This window comes from Aquarana catesbeiana, linkage group LG01 (assembly GCF_042186555.1).
Source record: "Aquarana catesbeiana isolate 2022-GZ linkage group LG01, ASM4218655v1, whole genome shotgun sequence".
In the NCBI taxonomy this organism is placed as follows: domain Eukaryota; kingdom Metazoa; phylum Chordata; class Amphibia; order Anura; family Ranidae; genus Aquarana; species Aquarana catesbeiana.
In genome coordinates this window covers 969493694-969515724 of record NC_133324.1, presented here as the reverse complement: position 1 = coordinate 969515724, position 22031 = coordinate 969493694, and the positions used below count along the sequence as shown (strand labels likewise).

The following is a 22031-nucleotide window of genomic DNA, read 5'->3' as shown; positions in this document are numbered from 1 at the left end:
GCCCATCCCACCCAAGTGCAGTATCGATCGATCACTGACACTTACAAGGCACTAAACGCATAACTGCAGCGTTCGCAGAGTCAGGCCTGATCCCTGCGATCGCTAACAGTTTTTTTGGTAGCATTTTGGTGAACTAGCAAGCACCGGCCCCAGGCAGCGTCAGGTTAGCGCCAGTACCACTAACACCCACGCACGCAGCATACGCCTCCTTTAGTGGTATAGTATCTGAACGGATCAATATCTGATCCGATCAGATCAGATCTATACTAGCGTCCCCAGCAGTTTAGGGTTCCCAAAAACGCAGTGTTAGCGGGATCAACCCAGATACCTGCTAGCACCTGCGTTTTGCCCCTCCGCCCGGCCCAGTCCAGCCCACCCAAGTGCAGTATCGATCGATCACTGTCACTTACAAAACACTAAACGCATAACTGCAGCGTTTGCAGAGTCAGGCCTGATCCCTGCGATCGCTAACAGTTTTTTTGGAAGCTTTTTATTGAACTGGCAAGCACCAGCGGCCTAGTACACCCCGGTCGTAGTCAAACCAGCACTGCAGTAACACTTGGTGACGTGGCGAGTCCCATAAGTGCAGTTCAAGCTGGTGAGGTGACAAGCACAAGTAGTGTCCCGCTGCCACCAAAAAGACAAACACAGGCCCGTCGTGCCCATAGTGCCCTTCCTGCTGCATTCGCCAATCCTAATTGGGAACCCACCACTTCTGCAGCGCCCGTACTTCCCCCATTCACATCCCCCAACGAAATGCAGTCGGCTGCATGAGAGGCATTTTTATGTGCTCCCGAGTACCCCTACCCAACGAACCCCCCCCAAAAAGATGTCGTGTCTGCAGCAAGCGCGGATATAGGCGTGACACCCGCTATTATTGTCCCTTCTGTCCTGACAATCCTGGTCTTTGCATTGGTGAATGTTTTGAACGCTACCATACACTAGTTGAGTATTAGCGTAGGGTACAGCATTGCACAGACTAGGCACACTTTCACAGGGTCTCCCAAGATGCCATCGCATTTTGAGAGACCCGAACCTGGAACCGGTTACAGTTATAAAAGTTAGTTACAAAAAAAGTGTAAAAAAAAAAAATATATATATAAAATAAAAAAAAATAGTTGTCGTTTTATTGTTCTCTCTCTCTATTCTCTCTCTCTATTGTTCTGCTCTTTTTTTACTGTATTCTATTCTGCAGTGTTTTATTGTTATTGTTATTGTTATTGTTATTATGTTTTATCATGTTTGTTTTTCAGGTATGTAATTATTTATACTTTATTGTTTACTGTGCTTTATTGTTAACCATTTTTTTGTCTTCAGGTACGCCATTCACAACTTTGAGTGGTTATACCAGAATGATGCCTGCAGGTTTAGGTATCATCTTGGTATCATTCTTTTCAGCCAGCGGTCGGCTTTCATGTAAAAGCAATCCTAGCGGCTAATTAGCCTCTAGACTGCCTTTACAACCCGTGGGAGGGAATGCCCCCCCCCCCCCCCACCGTCTTCCGTGTTTTTCTCTGGCTCTCCTGTCTCAACAGGGAACCTGAGAATGCAGCCGGTGATTCAGCCAGCTGACCATAGAGCTGATCAGAGACAAGAGTGGCTCCAAACATCTCTATGGCCTAAGAAACCGGAAGCTACGAGCATTTTATGACTTAGATTTCGCCGGATGTAAATAGCGCCATTGGGAAATTGGGGAAGCATTTTATCACACCGATCTTGGTGTGGTCAGATGCTTTGAGGGCAGAGGAGAGATCTAGGGTCTAATAGACCCCAATTTTTTCAAAAAAGAGTACCTGTCACTACCTATTGCTATCATAGGGGATATTTACATTCCCCGAGATAACAATAAAAATGATTTAAAAAAAAAAAAAATGAAAGGAACAGTTTAAAAATAAGATAAAAAAGCAAAAAAATAATAAAGAAAAAAAAAAAAAAAAAAAAAAGCACCCCTGTCGCCCCCTGCTCTTGCGCTAAGGCGAACGCAAGCGGCGGTCTGTCGTCAAACGTAAACAGCAATTGCACCATGCATGTGAGGTATCGCCGCGAAGGTCAGATCGAGGGCAGTAATTTTTGCAGTAGACCTCCTCTGTAGATCTAAAGTGGTAACCTGTAAAGGCTTTTAAAGGCTTTTAAAAATGTATTTATTTTGTTGCCACTGCACGTTTGTGCGCAATTGTAAAGCATGTCATGTTTGGTATCCATGTACTCGGTCTAAGATCATCTTTTTTATTTCATCAAACATTTGGGCAATATAGTGTGTTTTAGTGCATTAAAATTTAAAAAAGTGTGTTTTTTCCCCAAAAAATGCGTTTGAAAAATCGCTGCGCAAATACTGTGTGAAAAAAAAAAATGAAACACCCACCATTTTAATCTGTAGGGCATTTGCTTTAAAAAAATATATAATGTTTGGGGGTTCAAAGTAATTTTCTTGCAAAAAAAAAAAAACTTTTTCATGTAAAAAATAAGTGTCAGAAAGGGCTTTGTCTTCAAGTGGTTAGAAGAGTGGGTGATGTGTGACATAAGCTTCTAAATGTTGTGCATAAAATGCCAGGACAGTTCAAAACCCCCCCAAATGACCCCATTTTGGAAAGTAGACACCCCAAGCTATTTGCTGAGAGGCATGTCGAGTCCATGGAATATTTTATATTGCGACACAAGTTGCGGGAAAGAGACAAATTTTTTTTTTTTTTTTTTTTTTTTTGCACAAAGTTGTCACTAAATGATATATTGCTCAAACATGCCATGGGAATATGTGAAATTACACCCCAAAATACATTCTGCTGCTTCTCCTGAGTACGGGGATACCATATGTGTGAGACTTTTTGGGAGCCTAGCCGTGTACGGGACCCCGAAAACCAAGCACCGCCTTCAGGCTTTCTAAGGGGCGTGAATTTTTGATTTCACTCTTCACTGCCTATCACAGTTTCGGAGGCCATGGAATGCCCAGGTGGCACAAAACCCCCCCAAATGACCCCATTTTGGAAAGTAGACACCCCAAGCTATTTGCTGAGAGGTATAGTGAGTATTTTGCAGACCTCACTTTTTGTCACAAAGTTTTGAAATTTGAAAAAAGAAAAAAAAAAAAAGTTTTTTCTTGTCTTTCTTCATTTTCAAAAACAAATGAGAGCTGCAAAATACTCACCATGCCTCTCAGCAAATAGCTTGGGGTGTCTACTTTCCAAAATGGGGTCATTTGGGGGGGGTTTGTGCCACCTGGGCATTCCATGGCCTCCGAAACGGTGTTAGGCAGTGAAGAGTAAAATCAAAAATTCACGCCCTTAAAAACGCTGAAGGCGGTGATTGGTTTTCGGGGCCCCGTACGCGGCTAGGCTCCCAAAAAGTCCCACACATGTGGTATCCCCATACTCAGGAGAAGCAGCTAAATGTATTTTGGGGTGCAATTCCACATAGGCCCATGGCCTGTGTGAGCAATATATCATTTAGTGACAACTTTGTGCAAAAAAAAAAAAAAAAAAAAAAAAGTGTCACTTTCCCGCAACTTGTGTCAAAATATAAAATATTCCATGGACTCAATATGCCTCTCAGCAAATAGCTTGGGGTGTCTACTTTCCAAAATGGGGTCATTTGGGGGGGGGTTGTGCCACCTGGGCATTCCATGGCCTCCGAAACTGTGATAGGCAGTGAAGAGTGAAATCAAAAAGTTACACCCTTAGAAATCCTGAAGGCGGTGATTGGTTTTCGGGGTCCCATACGCGGCTAGGCTCCCAAAAAGTCCCACACATGTGGTATCCCCGTACTCAGGAGAAGTAGCTGAATATATTTTGGGGTGCAATTCCACATAGGCCCATGGCCTGTGTGAGCAATATATCATTTAGTGACAACTTTTTGTAAATATTTTTTTTTTTTTTTTTTTTTGTCATTATTCAATCACTTGGGACAAAAAAAATAAATATTCAATGGGTTCAACATGCCTATCAGCAATTTCCTTGGGGTGTCTACTTTCCAAAATGGGGTCATTTGGGGGGGTTTTGTACTGCCCTGCCATTTTAGCACCTCAAGAAATGACATAGGCAGTCATAAACTAAAAGCTGTGTAAATTCCAGAAAATGTACCCTAGTTTGTAGACGCTATAACTTTTGCGCAAACCAATAAATATACGCTTATTGACATTTTTTTTACCAAAGACATGTGGCCGAATACATTTTGGCCTAAATGTATGACTAAAATTGAGTTTATTGGATTTTTTTTATAACAAAAAGTAGAAAATATCATTTTTTTTCAAAATTTTCGGTCTTTTTCCGTTTATAGCGCAAAAAATAAAAACTGCAGAAGTGATCAAATACCATCAAAAGAAAGCTCTATTTGTGGGAAGAAAAGGACGCAAATTTCGTTTGGGTACAGCATTGCATAACCGCGCAATTAGCAGTTAAAGCGACGCAGTGCCAAATTGGAAAAAGACCTCTGGTCCTTAGGCAGCATAATGGTCCGGGGCTCAAGTGGTTAAAGTGAAACAATAAAAATTAAATATTCCTTTAAATATCGTGCCTGGGGGGTGTCTATAGTATGCCTGTAAATTGGCGCATTTTTCCCGTGTTTAGAACAATACCACAGCAAAATTATATTTCTAAAGGAAAAAAGTCATTTAAAACTGATCGCGGCTGTAATGAATTGTCGGCTCTCGGCAATATAGATAAAAAGTACAAATGGTTGCAGCCAGACTCGATGGAGGGAGATTTCTGCAGCATATTTGGCATGTACAGAATCACAATATATATATGTAGCAAAGTCCAGAGCCTCTTTTGGCTTAATGGTGACCTCAAGAGTTAGGAAGAGCCGACATCTTTTAATGTAGAGTGGGTTACAAGGCATGGTGGGTGTAATGCAAGATGAAATGGTGGGCGCCAGACACTTTGTGAATGCAAAGAGATTTATTGTCTTCTAAACAGAACTGTGGGAGAGAGGGTAAGGGCCAGGACACTCTTAGGTAGATGCAAAGATACTTCTATAGGTAGACAGCTATACAGGTGAAGGCTTCAGCCGGACACCACTTCTGTATAGGTAGGACCGCTGTCTCCTATGCCAAAAATCTTGTAGCTGTTACTAACAGTAAAAGTATTCAACTTTCTGCAACAGGAACAGTTCTCTTTACCCCACACTCACTCACTGTGGGTCTTCACTCGATGAACTCCCAGTCTTTTACTAGACTTTGGATCCAATAGCCACTGGATCCACTGAGCTCTTTCACTGTAGCACTCAGTATCTTCCTCAAGCGCCACCCCCGCTTCCCTGCCGGGTCCCTGGCTTGGCACTCACTGATACTCTTCAAGCTTAGAAGACCACCCAGGTCTGCTCAACCTCCTCCGCGGAGGAGAGGGCAGCCGCCCCTCTCCCTCATGGGCTCTGTTCCCTGGCTCAACTCACCCCAAGCGCATGCACTCTGGCTTTATATACAGTATCCCACAATGCAATGCAGCACTTTTCCTTCTGCCAATTGCCAGGGCTGTAACAAATCCTGTGCACTCACTTGTCAGGTCCCCTCCCACTGTCCAATATGCCTCCCTATTGGACCTGTGGGGGACAGTCAGAACAAGCTGAGCTGCACCTGAGTACAATGAGCAGACCTAACCAGTAGATCCTGCTCTCTGGTAGGCAGAGAGCACTCTTAAGATTTACCTGACCATCTTCCTGGTAAGCAGAAAGACCAAAAACTATACTCTCTTCTAGTACCTACCTAGGAGGGTGCTACACAACAAATCAGACCTATAAACACCATAAGGGCTTAATGAAAATATCTTCTATCATGTGACTACAGAAACCTGAGATCTGATTGGTTGCTGGGGCTCAGAGCACGTAGTACATCCTCGTTACTGTGTATAAAATAACTTTTATATCAATAATAGATCAAACCTAACTCTGTGCCTTCTCTTCTCTTATTTTCAGTGGTCTTTGACTATCCAGGTAAGGAGCGTCATTACTAAATGTCTTTTTATGTTTCCATCATTCTGTAACAAAAATGTAACTTAAAGTGGAACTCCAGCCAACTCTTTTTTGTTTATTGGATGGAGTGTGAAAAGGTCTGTGGTCTCCCTATTACTTTCTGTTCTTGTGACACCCTATCAGACTCTGGGTAATGTGGTGTCACCATAAGTGACAAGCTCAGGCGTGATCAGACACAAATCCAAACCCATCTGAGCTCTCCTTACTGTGAAGTTGTCAAAACTGTCAGCCAATCAAAGGTCATTCAAATGTTCCTTTTGGCTAAGATCAAGTGTAGTTTTACTGCATGTGACTTGGTCAAGAGGTGTCTGGGGTACCCGGAGGTCGGCCTTGGGGGGAGCGTCCCTTTTCGGAGGGCCCCCCCTTGCTGCTATTGGCCCGAGGCCTAGTCCCCAGACAACGAGGAGCGATTCTTAAGGCGGTTGGTGACAGCGTTTGGGGCCCCTTCGGGGGTTCCCTTTTGTCGGAGGAAGAGGCGAGGTACCATCCGGTACAAAAATGGCGGTCCGTGGGATGCGAGACTCTATCCGGTTCCTGGTGAAGCCGGAATTTAAAGGAGAGATTAACTTGAGGACGATCGTGGTGGACGTGTTGATGGACTTCCTTAATCTCAGGGTAAGAGATATTGTGTGTCTGCAGGACTTCCCTCAGCAAAGGTTGTATGACGTTACTTTTCTTTCTATTGATATGTGCTGGAACGTGTATGAGAAGATGAGGAGTTCAGATAACGAACTGTTACAGAAAATGGACATTATTCCTTTGTTCATACAGGAAGAGAAAGCCATAGTAGTTCACATGTATAATCCATTTGCCGATGTGAACTTGGTTAGGGCATTTTTGAAGAACTACTGTGAAGAGTTAAGGGGCGGTGATAAGGTGCTGAACAAGTTTGACATATGGTCGGGAAAATACAGGTTTTACGGAAAATTTCGGACTGATCCTGGCTGTGTTGGTGGGGTGCAGAGGCCACCGGCAGTTTTCAATATTGGGGGTGAGAGGGGGTTCCTTTTCTACCCAGGGCAGCCGGTGTATTGCAGAAAATGTTGTATATACGGACATGCAAGTGGGGACTGCGATCGCAGGATCAGGTGTAGATTTTGTGGCAATGAAGATCATCCATCTAAAGAGTGTAAATATACCCGGATGTGTGATATTTGCAAAAAGTCAGGCCACCTTGCACGGCAATGTGAAGAATATTTTTCAGCAAAAAGGGAGTCCGAATTCCATGACGTATTGAAAAAAACTCAAGCAAGACGTATGCAGCAGAGGCAACGTGCTGGGGCTCCGGAGGAAGGTGGCAGTGCTGGCTCTGCTGATGCGGAGCGGCTGGCTGCAACCTCGGAACACCAGGCCAATGATGCTGTGCCTACAGAGCAGGGAGAGGCTGTGAGCAGGAAGGTTGGCGCTGACCCTGCTACTGTTGTTACGGGGGCGGGAGGCAGTGCTGACTCTGGGAGCCTCGGTACTGTGGTAGGTGAAGACAGGATAGCTCCGGTGGTGGTTGAAGAAGGAGTGGTTCAAGGGTCTCCGGCGAGGCTAGAGGAGGGTGGCCTAGAGGAAGAACAGAGAAGTGTGGCTTTGACAAGTCCGGGAGTGTTATCTGAATTGATGAGTGGTTTGTCATCCAGTGCAGAGGAGGAAGAGGAGGAAGAGGAAGAGGATGAGAATGACGAAATGGAGAGTGATGAAAGTCTTGAATGCGGGCAGCAGTTAGTTATTGCAATGGACGAGACTGCCCAATCCTCTACCAAAAGACTGCGGGAGGATGGGGCTGGGGTGGAAGGTCTTTCCTTTCCGGATGATGGGGGCTCAGGGTCTGAGTCCGCCAGTTCTCCCTTTGGGAGGAAGAGACTGACTTATGCTAGTGTTACAAGTAAAGGGATGGAGGAGGAGATGCATCACTTATAAGTTTTTGTTATGGCTGTACAAATCTTTTTGTTTTTTTTCATGATGGCGTTAACAGTGAGTTCTGTTAATGTAAGGAGCATATGTTCAGGGTGGAGGAGGGCGGTCATCTTTGATTATTTGAAAGGGGTCCGGTCTGATGTAATTTGTGTCCAGGAGTGTGGTAGTGAAAGAGTTTTGTGTGACGAATGGAAGCACGGTGTGTCTATGTGGTCTCCTGTATGTGAATCTAGAAATGAAGGGGTTGGGATTCTTGTTAAAAATCCGCTTGTCCAGTGTGTGTCACATGAGGTGGTGGTGCCGGGGAGGTTACAGATTGCAATTTTGGAGGTGGTGGGGTGTAGAGTGAGAATTATTAATGTTTATGCACCTGCAGTGAGAAAGGAACGTGTGAAGTTTTTTGAAACGCTTAAAATATGGTTGCCGGGTAGAATCCCAACCATTCTTCGGGGCAGCACAGTGGCGCAGTGGGTAGCACTCTCGCCTAGCAGTAAGAAGGGTCGCTGGTTCGAATCCCGACCCCGACACTACCTGCCTGGAGTTTGCATGTTCTCCCTGTGTCTGCGTGGGTTTCCTCCGGGTACTCCGGTTTCCTCCCACACTCCAAAGACATGCTGGTAGGTTAATTAGATCCTGTCTAAATCGGCCCTAGTATAGGTATGAATGTGAGTTAGGGACCTTAGATTGTAAGCTCCTTGAGGGTATAGGGACTGATGTGAATGTATAATATATATATGTAAAGCGCTGCATAAATTGACGGCGCTATATAAGTACCTGAAATAAATAATAAATAAAATTCTGGTTGGAGACTTTAACTGTGTGAGGAGGAGGGAGGATAGACAAGGTGCTAGTGTGGAAGACAGTGTGGACATAACATCTAGGGCTCTAAATGATATAATAGGTGATTTTCATTTGCAGGATACTGCTGGTGTGGTGCAGGGGAGTGATACTTCCTGTACTTTTTTTTCAGACAAAGGGTCCGTACGATCTAGAATCGATTTTATTTTAGTTTCGCCAGCTCTGAAAGTGACTGGATATCAGACTGATTTAGTATCTTTTTCAGATCATGCCATGCTCACAGGCTCTTTTCTTATAGATGGTGCTAGGAAATGTGGAAGGGGTACGTGGAAATTGAATTGTTCTGTGTTAAAGGAGGAGGGGGTGGTTATAAAGTTTAAAGAGTTCTATGAGTGGCTCAACTTTAAGAAACGTAGTTTTGAGGACATCTTGGAGTGGTGGGATTGGGCAAAAGTAATGATAAGTGGCTTTTTCAAGAAAGTGGGTGTAGGGAGGGCCAGAGAAAAGCGTAGAGAAGCAAGGAGGTTGGTGGAGAGAATGCACTTTTTATTTAAGTGTAAGAGGATGGGGTTGGAGGTGGAGGAAGAGCTGAGGGAAGTGCGTGAAGCCCGGAATGCCATACTCAAGGATCGTGGGAAGGCCATCGTGTTCAGAGCGAAAGTACAAGAGATGGAGGAGGATGAGCAGTGCTCTGCATATTTCTTCAAGAAATCCTTTGGGCCGAGGAAGATGTTTTTGTCAGTGTTGGAAGGTGAAGAAGAGGTAAGCGGAGAGAGGATGGTGGAATCCATTAGGTCCTTTTACGCTGATCTGTATGGTGGTGGTGGGGGCGCAACAGAAGAAGAAATGCAGGAGTATTGTGAGGTGGTGCAAGGTAATTTGAAGAAAGAAGATGCAGAGATGCTTTTGGATCCGGTGGAGGAAGAAGAGGTGGAGAATGTGGTAAGGAGGATGAAAAAGAATAAGACCCCTGGAGCGGATGGATTACCGGTGGAGTTCTACGCAGAATGTTGGCCAATACTGAAAGATGATGTGTGTGAAGTAATCAGGACCTGCATGAGGGAGAAAAGAGTTTCTCCTTCAATGAAGAAGGGAATTATTACTCTTCTGTATAAGAAGAAAGGTGATCAGCGGGATATTAGGAATTGGCGACCTATTTCACTGCTTAACTGTGACTATAAGATCTTTGCCAAAGTACTAGCTGACAGGATGAGGAGGGTGGTGGATAGCCTCATTGGAGAATGGCAGGTCTGTGCCGTACCCGGACGGAGGATTTCCGACAATCTAATCCTCCTGAGGGATCTTGTATTCTATGCTCAATGTAACAACTTACCGTTAGCTGTGGTGAGTATCGATCTTGAGAAGGCATATGACCGGGTAGCACATAAGTTCCTCTTTACAGTGTTGAGGCAGATGGGGATTCCTGAGGACTTCGTTAAAGTGGTAGAGTGTTTGTATAGCGGGATTAGTAGTCAAATCCTCATCAATGGGGAATTGTCTAAAGAAGTCAACGTGATGTCTGGGGTAAGGCAGGGGTGTCCCTTATCTCCTGTCGCGTTTATTTGCGTGATGGAACCTCTGCTGAAACACGTGTGGAATGATAAATGTTTTAAGGGAATGTTTATACCTGGGTGTGGGAATGAGCCTGTCAAAACACTCTGTTACATGGATGATGTTAATTTCCTTTGTAACGCAACGAGAGATGTGTCTAGAGCGGAGTTGCAGCTTGGGATTTTCGGGGCAATATCCGGATTGTGTGTAAATTGGGGTAAGAGCAGTATTTGTGTATTAAGTGGTACATGTGATGTATCTAAATGTAAATTAAAGAGTGTGCAGGAGGTGGAGTTATTGGGGGTGCATTTTCAGAGAAACCTGGCAAACCAAGTGAATACGGCTAAAGGGGTGGAAAAGGTGGGAAAAAAGTTGAGCTTATGGAAGACTAGGAGGCTTTCTTTTTCTGGCAAGACTTTGGTTGTTAAAGCTGTAATACTCCCTTTGTTGACGTATTTTTCCGTAGTCTTCCCTCCAAATAAAAGGTGGGTACAGAAGATTACGAGGATGCTTTTCATGTTTTTTTGGGGCTCTAAAATTGAAAAGGTTGCCAGAGAGGTGGTGATGAAAAGTGTACAGCAGGGAGGTTATAACTTTCCTAATTTAGTTCGTTTTTTGGAGGTTCAATGGTGGTTGGTTCATCTTAGGACTTTTTCGGCAGGTGGGAAGACATCAGCATTAATGCGCTATCTGATAGGATGGCCTTTGTTGAAGTGGGGGTGGTGCGGAAGGGATCTTACGAGGCCTATGTCATTGATCTCTCCCGTGTACTATTTAAAAATGACCACATTCTTTCAGAGAAATCATTTGCAGGAGTTGGGTGAAGGGGCTCGTAAGAAAGAAACTTTAAGGGAATGGTTGAGAAAAGATGAACTACCGACCAATATTTTTGGATTAAGCCTTAACAAAGCAGAGATTGTGTGGAGGAATATGCTCTTTAAGGGAATTACGAATAAACAGAGGGAGGTGGTGTGGTGTCTTTGCATAACTGCCTGGCTACAATGTCCTTTTTAAAATCAAGGGACTTGGTGAGGAGGGAGGGGTGTCCCAGGGAAGGATGTGCTGGGATTGAAATCGTGAGGCACCTTTTCTGGGAGTGTTTTTTTGCCAAAAAGTTTTGGAGGTTACTATGTGGTTTTGTGGAAAGGGTGGTGGGGATTGTTGGTGTGTCGTTTGAAGCGGGTGTTCTTGGTGTGGTGGGAGGTGGTAAAGGAAAACAGCGTAAAATGTTTGTTATGTCAGCTGTTGTAAGAGAAGTGATGTGGGAGACAAGATGTGCGTTGGTGAAGAAGAAAATGGTGTTGGCTGAAAGTGACTGCGTGGATTGGGTGAAGGCGAGGATGTTTTACGTGTTGGCGGTAGAAAGAAGAAGTATGGGGGTGGATGAGGCGGATGATTTTTGGAATTTTTCCAGGTGGGGGGTGGGTGAAGGTTAGTGTGTAAATACTTTTTTATGGTTTTTACTGTATGATGATTTTATTCTTTTGATATCTTTATGCCACATATGATGTATGGAACACTGCTCAGTATAGCCCCGAGTGCATGAGTTTAGCTGAGTTTATGTGATTCAATCTGAGTGGAAGAAAAAAAAAAAAAAAAAAAAAAAAAATCTGTTCTTATCAGTTACCAGGAGATGACGCTTGCTCCCGTTCCTGTGCTACAGTGAAGTGGACCAGGGGTGGCAGTGGCTATGCAAAACCTGCTGGTGTAAAGGTAACCTGGAGCGGTTCGTAGCCGAAAGGGAAGCCTTCTGATGGGGATGGAGAACCACTGGGTCCGGGCTGAAGGGTTGGGTCCCTGGCCTTCTGGCCTGGATTGTGGTAGTCCTAGCTCCATACAGTTTCTCGGGAGAGAACGCCGGCTCCTCCTTCGGGGGGGGGGGGGGGAGTAGTTAGTATCTCCTGAGTGTAATTAGGAGGGAGGGATGGGGGTGAGGGTTGAGCCTGATGGTAAAGGGCTCTCCCCGAGCTCCCAGAACTTCAGTCCTTCCTGTGTGGAGTGGGGGCTGCACTGGTCTGGGTTGGTGGTCAGGGTTGCAATAAAAATGCAGTGGTGAATGTGCTCCTGAAGTGGCAGTTCAGGGGTGCCGTATATTCACTGTGATTCGCCATCTTGAGTTATGGCACCATGGTCACTTCACCACAACAAACGTTTTTCGCACCTGCCTCTAGGGCCGAGCCTTTTGGCTAGGACCAGGGGAAATTTTTATTCCTGGCCGGACGGCAGGCCATTGTATTACACAATGGTCACTTTTCACTCTCCCACTTCCTTCTTCCCCACTTTCTTTTTATATATCCCTGTGTTTGTCACTTTTTTGTATTTTTTTTGTTTGGTGTTGTCACGTTTTGTCACAGTGTGATGAGTAGGGTGTCGGTCCTCGGGCCAACCCTGAAAGTCTTGGGAGGGGGGGGACATAGGCCTTCTGGCTTGGTTCGCCCTCTCTCATGGGGTCTCCCTTCGGGGGGAGCCCCACCTAGTACTTGGGTGGGTCTGTTTCGGCAGACCCTCCAGAGAAAGGGGGTCCATCTGGTTTCAGCCAGATGGACCCATGTGATGTACCTCAGTCCCCGTTTGGAGCCTAACGCCCCGGGGGATCAGGGTAAGGTCCTTCCTTAGTGGGGGACATTGTAACACCCGTTGCACATTTTTGTGTATCAGTCTTTATGTGTGTGCACTTTTTTTGGCACCGAGTGGAGTTTTTGGGTGTGTTTCACACGCCACTGGCTTTTCAAAAAAAATAAAAAATTCAAATAGTTAGTAATAGTTTCAATGTGGACCATGCACTACTAAATAAAGAAAGAAACCTATGGGCCTGGTGCTGGATGGAGCCAATCATAGGCAGCGGAGGCATTCCCTGCCTCACAGTATGCTTATTGCTTACTTGTGGTTGTGGGTTAGGGAATGCCTTCACTGCCTATGATTGGCTGCTGGCTTTGATAACTTCTTGGCCGGAGAGCTCAGGAGAGTTCAAACACTCCTGGGCCCATCCCTAATCATCAACTCCATCTGGTGGTCATAATGCGGTTCTTTTTCTGATTGAGAAATTTCATTAAAAAAATACCACATTATGGCCACTAGATGGAGCTGAAGATCATAGGAAATCACTGTGTTAAAGCGGAGTTCCACCCACTTTTGAGAGGTGGTCTTAAACGAAAGACCACCCCTCCACCCCTCGTTTTTGGATATTTAAAAAAAAATGTTTTTTTCTTTGGTACCTTTTTTTTAAGTACTAATTGTACTTCCGATCCAGTCGGACTTTGGCGCAGGCCATCATGTCCTCTTGTGTGGCGAGCCCCCCTGCTGTCTTCTGGGACCTGTGTGTGTCCCAGAAGACAAGCTGGCCATTCACAAAGTGCCGTGCGACTCGAGCATGTGCAGTAGGAAACCGGGAGTAAAGCCTCAAGGCTCCACTGCCGGTTTCCTTCAGTTGTAATGGCGGCACCTCCACCTGATCCAATGGACAGATAAGGATGAGCCGAACACCCCCCCCCCAGTTCGATTCGCACCAGAACTTGCGAACGGCAAAAAATTTGGACGAACACGTGAACACCTTTAACGTCTATGGGACACGAACATGAAAAATCAAAAGTGCGGCTTATATGCAAATTATTGGCATAAAAAGTGTTTGAGGACCCGGGTCCTGCCCCAGGGGACATGTATCAATTTTCGGGAGCAGTGATTTTAAAGATGCACAAAGTGAAACAATAAAAATGAAATGTTCCTTTAAATATTGTGCCTGGGGGTGTCTATAGTATGCCTGTAAAGTGGCGCAGTTTTCCCGTGTTTAGAACAATACCACAGCAAAATTACATTTCTAAAGGAAAAAAGTCATTTAAAACTGATCGTGGCTGTAATGAATTGTCGGGTCTCAGCAATATAGATAAAAATCATTGAAAAAAATGGCATGGGTTCCCCACCCCCCCGTCCATTACCAGGCCCTTTGCGTCTGGTATAAATATTAAGGGGAACCCCGAACCAATTTTTTTTTTTTAAAAATTGCGTGGGGGGCTCCCCAAGATCCACACCAGGCCCTTCAGGTCTGGTATGGATTTTAGGGGGAAGCTTGCGGCAAAATAAAAAAAAATGGCGTAGGGGTCCCCCCCAAATCCATACCAGACCCTTATCAAAGCACGTAACATGACAGGCTGCAGGAAAATAGGGGGGAGATGAGAGAGAGCCCCCCCTCCTGAACCGTACCAGGCCACATGCCCTCAACATGGGGAGGATGCTTTGGGGTCCCTAAAGCACCTTGTGCTGATGGGGACAAGGGCCTCATCCCCACAACCCTTGCCCGGTGGTTGTGGGGGTCTGCGGGTCTGGGGCTTATCGGAATCTGGAAGCCCCTTTAACAAGGCGACCCCCAGATCATGGCCTCCCCCCCTATGTGATTTGGTAACGGGTACATTGTACCCCTATCATTTCACAAAAAAGTGTCAAAAAATAGTAAAAAAGACAGGAGACATGTTGGGACAAGTCCTTTATTAAAAAAAAAAAAATGTATGATGTAAATCCATCTCACGCTGCCCGATGGACCGGAAAAATAAAAATAAATGCTGCAACAGCTCCACCACCATGGGAGGCTCCCACTGATGACGCTTTTTCTCAGTGACAGCTGTTATATAGCTGAGGGCAGGGCCATCCGGTGATGTAAACGGGAGACCCTGCCACCCTCTGATGCCATGTGACGTCAGAAGAAGGCGGGGTCACCCGTTTACGTCATCGGGTGGCCCAACCCTCAGCTATATAACAGCTGTCATCGAGAAGAAGCATCACTCTGCGGGAGCCTCCCGTGGAGGCGGAGCTGTTGCGGGTTTTTTTTTTTTTTCAGTCCACCGGGCGGCATTAGATGGATTTACATCATGGGACATTTTTATTTTTTAATAATGACTTGTCCCAAAGTCTCTTTTTTACTATTTTTGACACTTTTTTGTGAAATAGTAGGGGTACAATGTACATGGGGGGAGGCCGGGATCTGGGTGTCCCCTTGTTAAAGTGGAAAGAACACAAGGAGAGGAGGCGCCTCTAAGTGCAGTATTAAAACCAGATTTATTAAAAAAACTCTGTGCAAAACACTCACATTTTGTAGAATAACATTAGGCATGTAATGTGGCTAAAAGTCCATGAGGAGAGGGGTCCGTCAGATCCGTCACAACTAGCGCTGGGTCCTGCTGTGCGTGCGGCTGTGCCTGAACACCGCTGAAGCCGGCCGCGGTGATGGAGTTCCAGAGCGAGGCCTGGGACGCTGATGGAAGGCAGGCGCGGAGCTGTGACGTCACTGGAATGCGACGCGTTTCGTGAGCGTGCGGGCTACGATGGCACGGTAGCCGCGCTCCTTCATCAAAGCTTAATATATAGAGAAGAACACACACCTTGTCATTTCTTTGGATAAACCAGACACATAGCCATTATTCTCCGTTCTCCTCTCCCCCCCCTCCCTCCCTGTGTTCTTGTCAATCCGCTCTTCCTTCCTCCCCTTCTCTCTCCAGTCCCCGCCCCCATTCTCTTCTTAAACCACTTCCTCGTTTCATCTGTAGCTTTGATGAAGGAGCGCGGCTACCGTGCCATCGTAGCCCGCACGCTCACGAAACGCGTCGCATTCCAGTGACGTCACAGCTCCGCGCCTGCCTTCCATCAGCGTCCCAGGCCTCGCTCTGGAACTCCATCACCGCGGCCGGCTTCAGCGGTGTTCAGGCACAGCCGCACGCACAGCAGGACCCAGCGCTAGTTGTGACGGATCTGACGGACCCCTCTCCTCCTGGACTTTTAGCCACATTACATGCCTAATGTTATTCTACAAAATGTGAGTGTTTTGCACAGAGTTTTTTAATAAATCTGGTTTTAATACTGCACTTAGAGGCGCCTCCTCTCCTTGTGTTCTTTCTGCAGATTGTTGGGGCTTAGGTTCAGCTCTTCCAGGAAGGCAGCCATTTGTGTGGACTTTGAAAACTTTTCAGAACGTTGTATTGAGTCCCCTTCTTTTTCCCATACAGACTTTTTACGGATTTTATCAATCATCACCTCCTGTTATTCACATAATGGGTACATAGGAATGCCTAGCAATTTTGCGCCTTTACTTGCCTACCTTGTTAAAGCGGGCTTCCAGATCCTGATAAGCCAACCACCCGCAGACCCCCACAACCACCGCGCAAGGGTTGTGGGGATGAGGCCCTTGTCCCCATCAACATGGGGACAAGGTGCTTTGGGGATCCCAAAGCATCCTCCTCATGTTGAGGGCATGTGGCCTGGTACGGTTCAGGAGGAGGGGCGCTCTCTCGTTCCCCCCCTATTTTCCTGAGGCCTGCCAGATTGCGTGCTCGGATAAGGGTCTGGTATGGATTTTGGAGGGGACCCCACGCCATTTTTTAAAAAAATTTTGGCGCAGAGTTCCCCTTAAACTGTTTGTAGCTGTTGACTTTAAAAAAAAAAAATTTTTGTGGCTGGAAAACACCACTTTAAGCTAAATAAGGTCAGAATTGGTCAGGGCCAGGTGAATGCTTATGAAGAAAAAAGAAACTGCGCTTAAAGTGGAACTTCATTGATTTTTTTTCATCTTTGCATCTATTAAATCTTCTGCCCTTGTTGTTGTTTTAACTTTGGATAGTAAAACATTTTTTTCTGCCAGTAAATACCTTATACAGCCCACTTCCTGTTTCTTGTCTGGTCATTAGCCTAGGCTTATGATATCATGCACAGCTCTCTCTCTCATGAGAGTTTGCCAGGAAGAGAGGGGGGGACGAGTCATAAGAGGGTCAATGAGAGCTGCAAAGCTGGAGGTGTGCCTCTGTGTGTCTGTGTAAATACAGGAAGTGGACAGACAGCAGCTTCAGCTGCCCACAGTTAAAATGGATGCAGCCAGACTCAATGAAGGGAGATTTCTTCAGCATATTTTGCAAGTACAGAATCACATATTATATATATATATATATATATATATATATATATATATATATATATATATATATATATACACACATTTTTGTAAATATTTTATTATATCTTTTCATGTGACAACACTGAAGAAATGACACTTTGCTACAATGTAAAGTAGTGAGTGTACAGCTTGTATAACAGTGTAAATTTGCTGTCCCCTCAAAATAACTCAACACACAGCCATTAATGTCTAAACCGCTGGCAACACAAGTGAGTACACCCCTAAGTGGAAATGTCCAAATTAGACCGAATTAGCCATTTTCCCTCCCCGGTGCTGCCAGCATTGCTGCAAAGGTTGAAGTGGTGGGGGGGTGGGGGGTCAGCCTGTCAGTGCTCAGACCATACGCCACACACTGCATCAAATTGGTCTGCATGGCTGTCATCCCATAAGGAAGCCTCTTCTAAAGATGATGCACAAGAAAGCCAGCAAACAGTTTGCTGAAGAGAAGCAGACCAAAGACATGGATTACTGGAACCATGTCCTGTAGTCTGAAGAGACCAAGATAAACGTATTTGGTTCAGATGGTGACAAGCGTGTGTGGAGGCAACCAGGTTGAGGACTACAAAGACAAGTGTGTCTTGCCTACAGTCAAGCATGGTGGTGGGAGTGTCATGGTCTGGAGCTGCATGAGTGCTGCCGCCACTGGGGAGCTACAGTTCATTGAGGGAACCATGAAAGCCAACATGTACTGTGACATACTGAAGCAGAGCATGATCCCCTCCCTTCTGGGACTGGGGTGCAGGGCAGTATTCCAACATGATAACAACCCCAAACACACCTCCAAGACGACCACTGCCTTGCTAAAGAAGCTGAGGGTAAAGGCGATGAACTGGCCAAGCATGTCTCCAGACAGAAGGTGGAGGATCGCAAGGTCTCTAACATCCACCAGCTCTGTGATGTCATCATGAAGGAATAGAAGAGGACTCCAGTGGCAACCGGTGAAGCTCTGGTGAACTCCATGGCCAAGAGGGTTAAGAAGGTTAAGAGGGTTAAGGTAGTGCTGGAAAATAATGGTGGCCACACAAAATATTGACACTTTGGGCCCAATTTTGACATTTTCACTTAGGGGTGTACTCACTTTTGAAGGTATAAAGTGTGGCGCTGAAAATGTGAATGAAGGAATAAAGATAAGAGACTATGTAGGAGAGAGATAGTTCTTCTCTTAAAGAAATATATAAAAAGAAAGTGTTTCACAACTAAAAGGAATGCCAATGATAAAAATGGTAAAAGCAACAGTGTCATACATTATGAATTCGTTCATCAGCAAAACTACAATGTGTCACAACTGACAATGAAATGTGACACAAAACATTGTGGGTGCAATAAACTGCAAAGGAAAATACAGTGACTAGTGAAAACTAATCAAGCAGTGTGACATATACAAAAAATCCAACAAAGGGTCTTAGGAAAATATGTGAGTCCCAAAAATGGTGATAGTAAGCAGAGGCAGTTTCAACAGAAATCAGACAGTCTCTGAGGTAGGTATGTTCAGTGGTAAGTGTGCACCCGAAAGTGCCATCGCCATCGAGGGGACACAGGGGGAAGAGAGGTACCCTTACCAGAAGCGGTGGATCCAACTCACCGTACGGTGGCGGATCAATCAGGCATAAATCTGAAGATCTGAGGCCGAACTCTCCAGAGGGACTGCACGATGACCCCTTCAGCAGGTGGATAACTCTCAAGAACGCCAAATGTGGAGGTGGGTGGAAGGTGGTAACGCCCACCACGCAGATGTCAGCTTGCTTCTGTTTCAGATAAAGGGTGTTAAAAAACATGTAAGGGAAAAAAAAGTCTCCACATGGTGTAAATCCGTGCAGGATTTATTGGTAGCAAAGTAAAAACGGATATCCAAAAAGTATAAATTCAATAAAAACAATCAGCAAAACAGAGCGCAATGAAGGGTGGCCAAGGCCGGCGTATTAACTCTACGCGTTTCATCTTAACAGACTTCAACTTTATCATTGGCATTCCTTTTAGTTGTGAAACACTTTCTTTTTATATATTTCGAAGAACTATCTCTCCTACATAGTCTCTTATCTTTATTCCTTTATTCACATTTTCAGCGCCACACTTTATACCTTCATTTATATCACAATTAGTCTCATTGCTGTGTCAGCTGCTCACTTTTAAGGTAGGCGCAGTATTTCACATATCTACATTTTGTAGCCAGAGGTTTAGACATTAATGGCTGTGCGTTGAGTTATTTTGAGGGGACAGCAAATTTACACTGTTATACAAGCTGTACAATCACTACTGTGAGGGGTGTACTCACTTTCGTGAGATACTGTATATGTAGCAAAGTCCAGAGCCTCTTTTGGCTTAATGGTGACCTCCAGAGTTAGGGAGAGCCAACATCCTTCAATGTAGAGTGGGTTCCAAGGCATAGTGGGTATAATGCAAGATGAAATGGTGGGCGCCAGACACTTTTTGCATGCAAAGAGATTTATTGTCTCTTAAACAGAACTGTGGGAGAGAGGGTAAGGGCCAGGACACCCTTAAGTAGATGCAAAGATACTTCTATAGGTAGACAGCTATACAGGTGAAAGCCTCAGCCGGACACCATTTCTGTATAGGTAGGACCGCTGTCTCCTTTGGCAAAAATCTCGTAGCTGTTACTAACAGTAAAAGTATTCAACTTTCTGCAACACGAACAGTTCTCTTTACCCCACACTCACTCACTGTGGGTCTTCACTCGATGAACTCCCAGTCTTTTACTAGACTTTGGATTCAATAGCCACTGAATCCCCTGAGCTCTTTCACTGTAGCACTCAGTATCTTCCACCCCCCCGCTTCCCTGCTGGGTCCATGGCTTGGCACTCACTGATATTCTTCAAGCTTCATCCCTGCTGATATGTAAGGTCCCTGGCTTGGCACTCCAAAAATGTCACCTCTGCTGTCCCGCTGGGTCCCTGACTTGGCACTTGCTGAAGTTTTCCCACTTCTTCACCGTCCCCGCCTGGCGAGAAATCTGCTCTGGTACTGCCCTCAGCTTACTCACAGAGCTGCACCAGATTTTGCCCCCTTCAGCTTTACTAAATCAACCCCAATGTGTCTCCACTCTAGGGCTGTCCCCTGAATATTATAGGTGGCCCTTTGGTGATACCACACCTAAGGCCTACTATATCAGGAAATTGGACCATCACTGATAGAGATGGTCCCCTGATTATACAACTATAGCATTGTCCCCCTAGGGCTTGCTGAGTGTTGACTTCATAGGTCTCTCACTGGTTACCTGCAGCTGGTTGCCAATGGTTCCCATTTAGGTGCTGAGGGTTCCTGCTGTGTTGCTAGGGGTTCTTGCTTAGTTGCTGAGAGCTCCTACTTGTTCCACCCTTACTCCCTTTTGCTCGCTACTCAAAAGACCAGTCTAAGGTATTTGGGTTTTTGTATTTTATTTGGAACTTGGATGGGAGAAGGGATGAGTGAGATACTCCAACTAGAACTATTCACAATAGATAAGGACAACTCTCACTTGGCCTCACCGGATTATCTGTGGAAGCAGACACACTGCTTGAACCATACAGCCACATGTATGGAAGGGTTAAGTCTGCTTGCTCTCACTAGCAGCAGATTTGACACACTACATTATCTTCAGGATACTCTCTAGCATCCCCTTTACTGACACCCGTCCACTGACTCTTCTAGCTGAAGGGGGCGGCCCTCGCTCGACTGGCCCCAAAGACAAAGATCTGTACTCACAGTAGGCAGAATCAGATCCTCCCTGATGTCCCCTCTTCCAGTCAGCTCTGCAGGACCTCTGGGTTCAGCATCTCTCTCTAGGCCCTTGGGTCGACCACCCAGGTCTGTTCAACTGCCTCCGTGGAGGAGAGGGCAGCCGCCCCTCTCCCTCATGGGCTCTGTTCCCTGGCTCTACTCACCCCAAGTGCATGTACCCTGGCTATATATACAGTATCCCACAATGCAATGCAGCACATTTCCTTCTGCCAATTGCCAGGGCTGTAACAAATCCTGTGCACTTATTTGTCAGGCCCCCTCCCACTGTCCAATATGCCTCCCTATTGGACAAGTGGGGGACAGTCAGAACAAGCTGAGCTGCACCTGAGTACAATGAGCAGACCTAACCAATAGATCCTGCTCTCTGGTAGGCAGAGAGCACTCTGTCTACCAGACCATCTTCCATCTTCCTGGTTAGCAGAAAGACCAAAAACTATACTCTCTTCTAGCACCTACCTAGGAGGGTGCTACACAGCAAATCAGAGGTATGAACACCATAAGGGCTTAATGAAAATATCTTCTATCATGTGACCACAGAAACTTGAGATCTGATTGGTTGCTGGGGCTCAGAGCACGTAGTACATCCTCGTTACTGTGTATAAAATAACTTTTATATCAATGATAGATCAAACCTAACTCTGTGCCTTCTCTTCTCTTACTTTCAGAGATCTTTCCCTATCCAGGTAAGGAGCTTTCATTACTAAATATCTTTTTATGTTTCCATTCATCAAAAATGTAACTTAAAGTGGAACTCCAGCCAACTCTTGTTTGTTTATTGGATGGAGTGTGGAAAGGTCTGTGGTCTCCCTATTACTTTCTGTTCTTGTGACACCCTATCAGACTTTGGGTAATGTGGTGTCACCATAAGTGACAAGCTCAGGCGTGATCAGACACAAATCCAAACCCATCTGAGCTCTCCTTACTGGGAAGTTGTCAAAGCTGTCAGCCAATCAGAGGTCATTCAAATGGTTGGCAATAGTTTCAATGTGGACCATGCGCTCCTAAATAAAGAAAGAAACCTATGGGCCTGGTGCTGGATGGAGCCAATCATAAGCAGCGGAGGCATTCCCTGCCCCACAGTACGCTTTGATGCTTACTTGTAGCTGTGGTTTAGGGAATGCCTTCACTGCCTATGATTGGCTGCTGGCTTTGA

The 22031-nt window shown here is 45.5% G+C and overlaps 1 protein-coding gene across 1 annotated transcript in view; it reads left to right on the top strand.

Moving 5' to 3' along the window:
• The window catches only part of LOC141122543 (proteinase-activated receptor 1-like), a 105796-nt gene that overhangs the window by 71664 nt on the left and 12101 nt on the right, over positions 1–22031 (top strand). Inside the window, exons 7-8 of the mRNA XM_073611982.1 lie at positions 5902–5919; positions 21544–21561. Coding sequence (XP_073468083.1) covers positions 5902–5919; positions 21544–21561 — 36 coding nt within the window. The remainder of the gene's footprint in view (positions 1–5901; positions 5920–21543; positions 21562–22031) is intronic.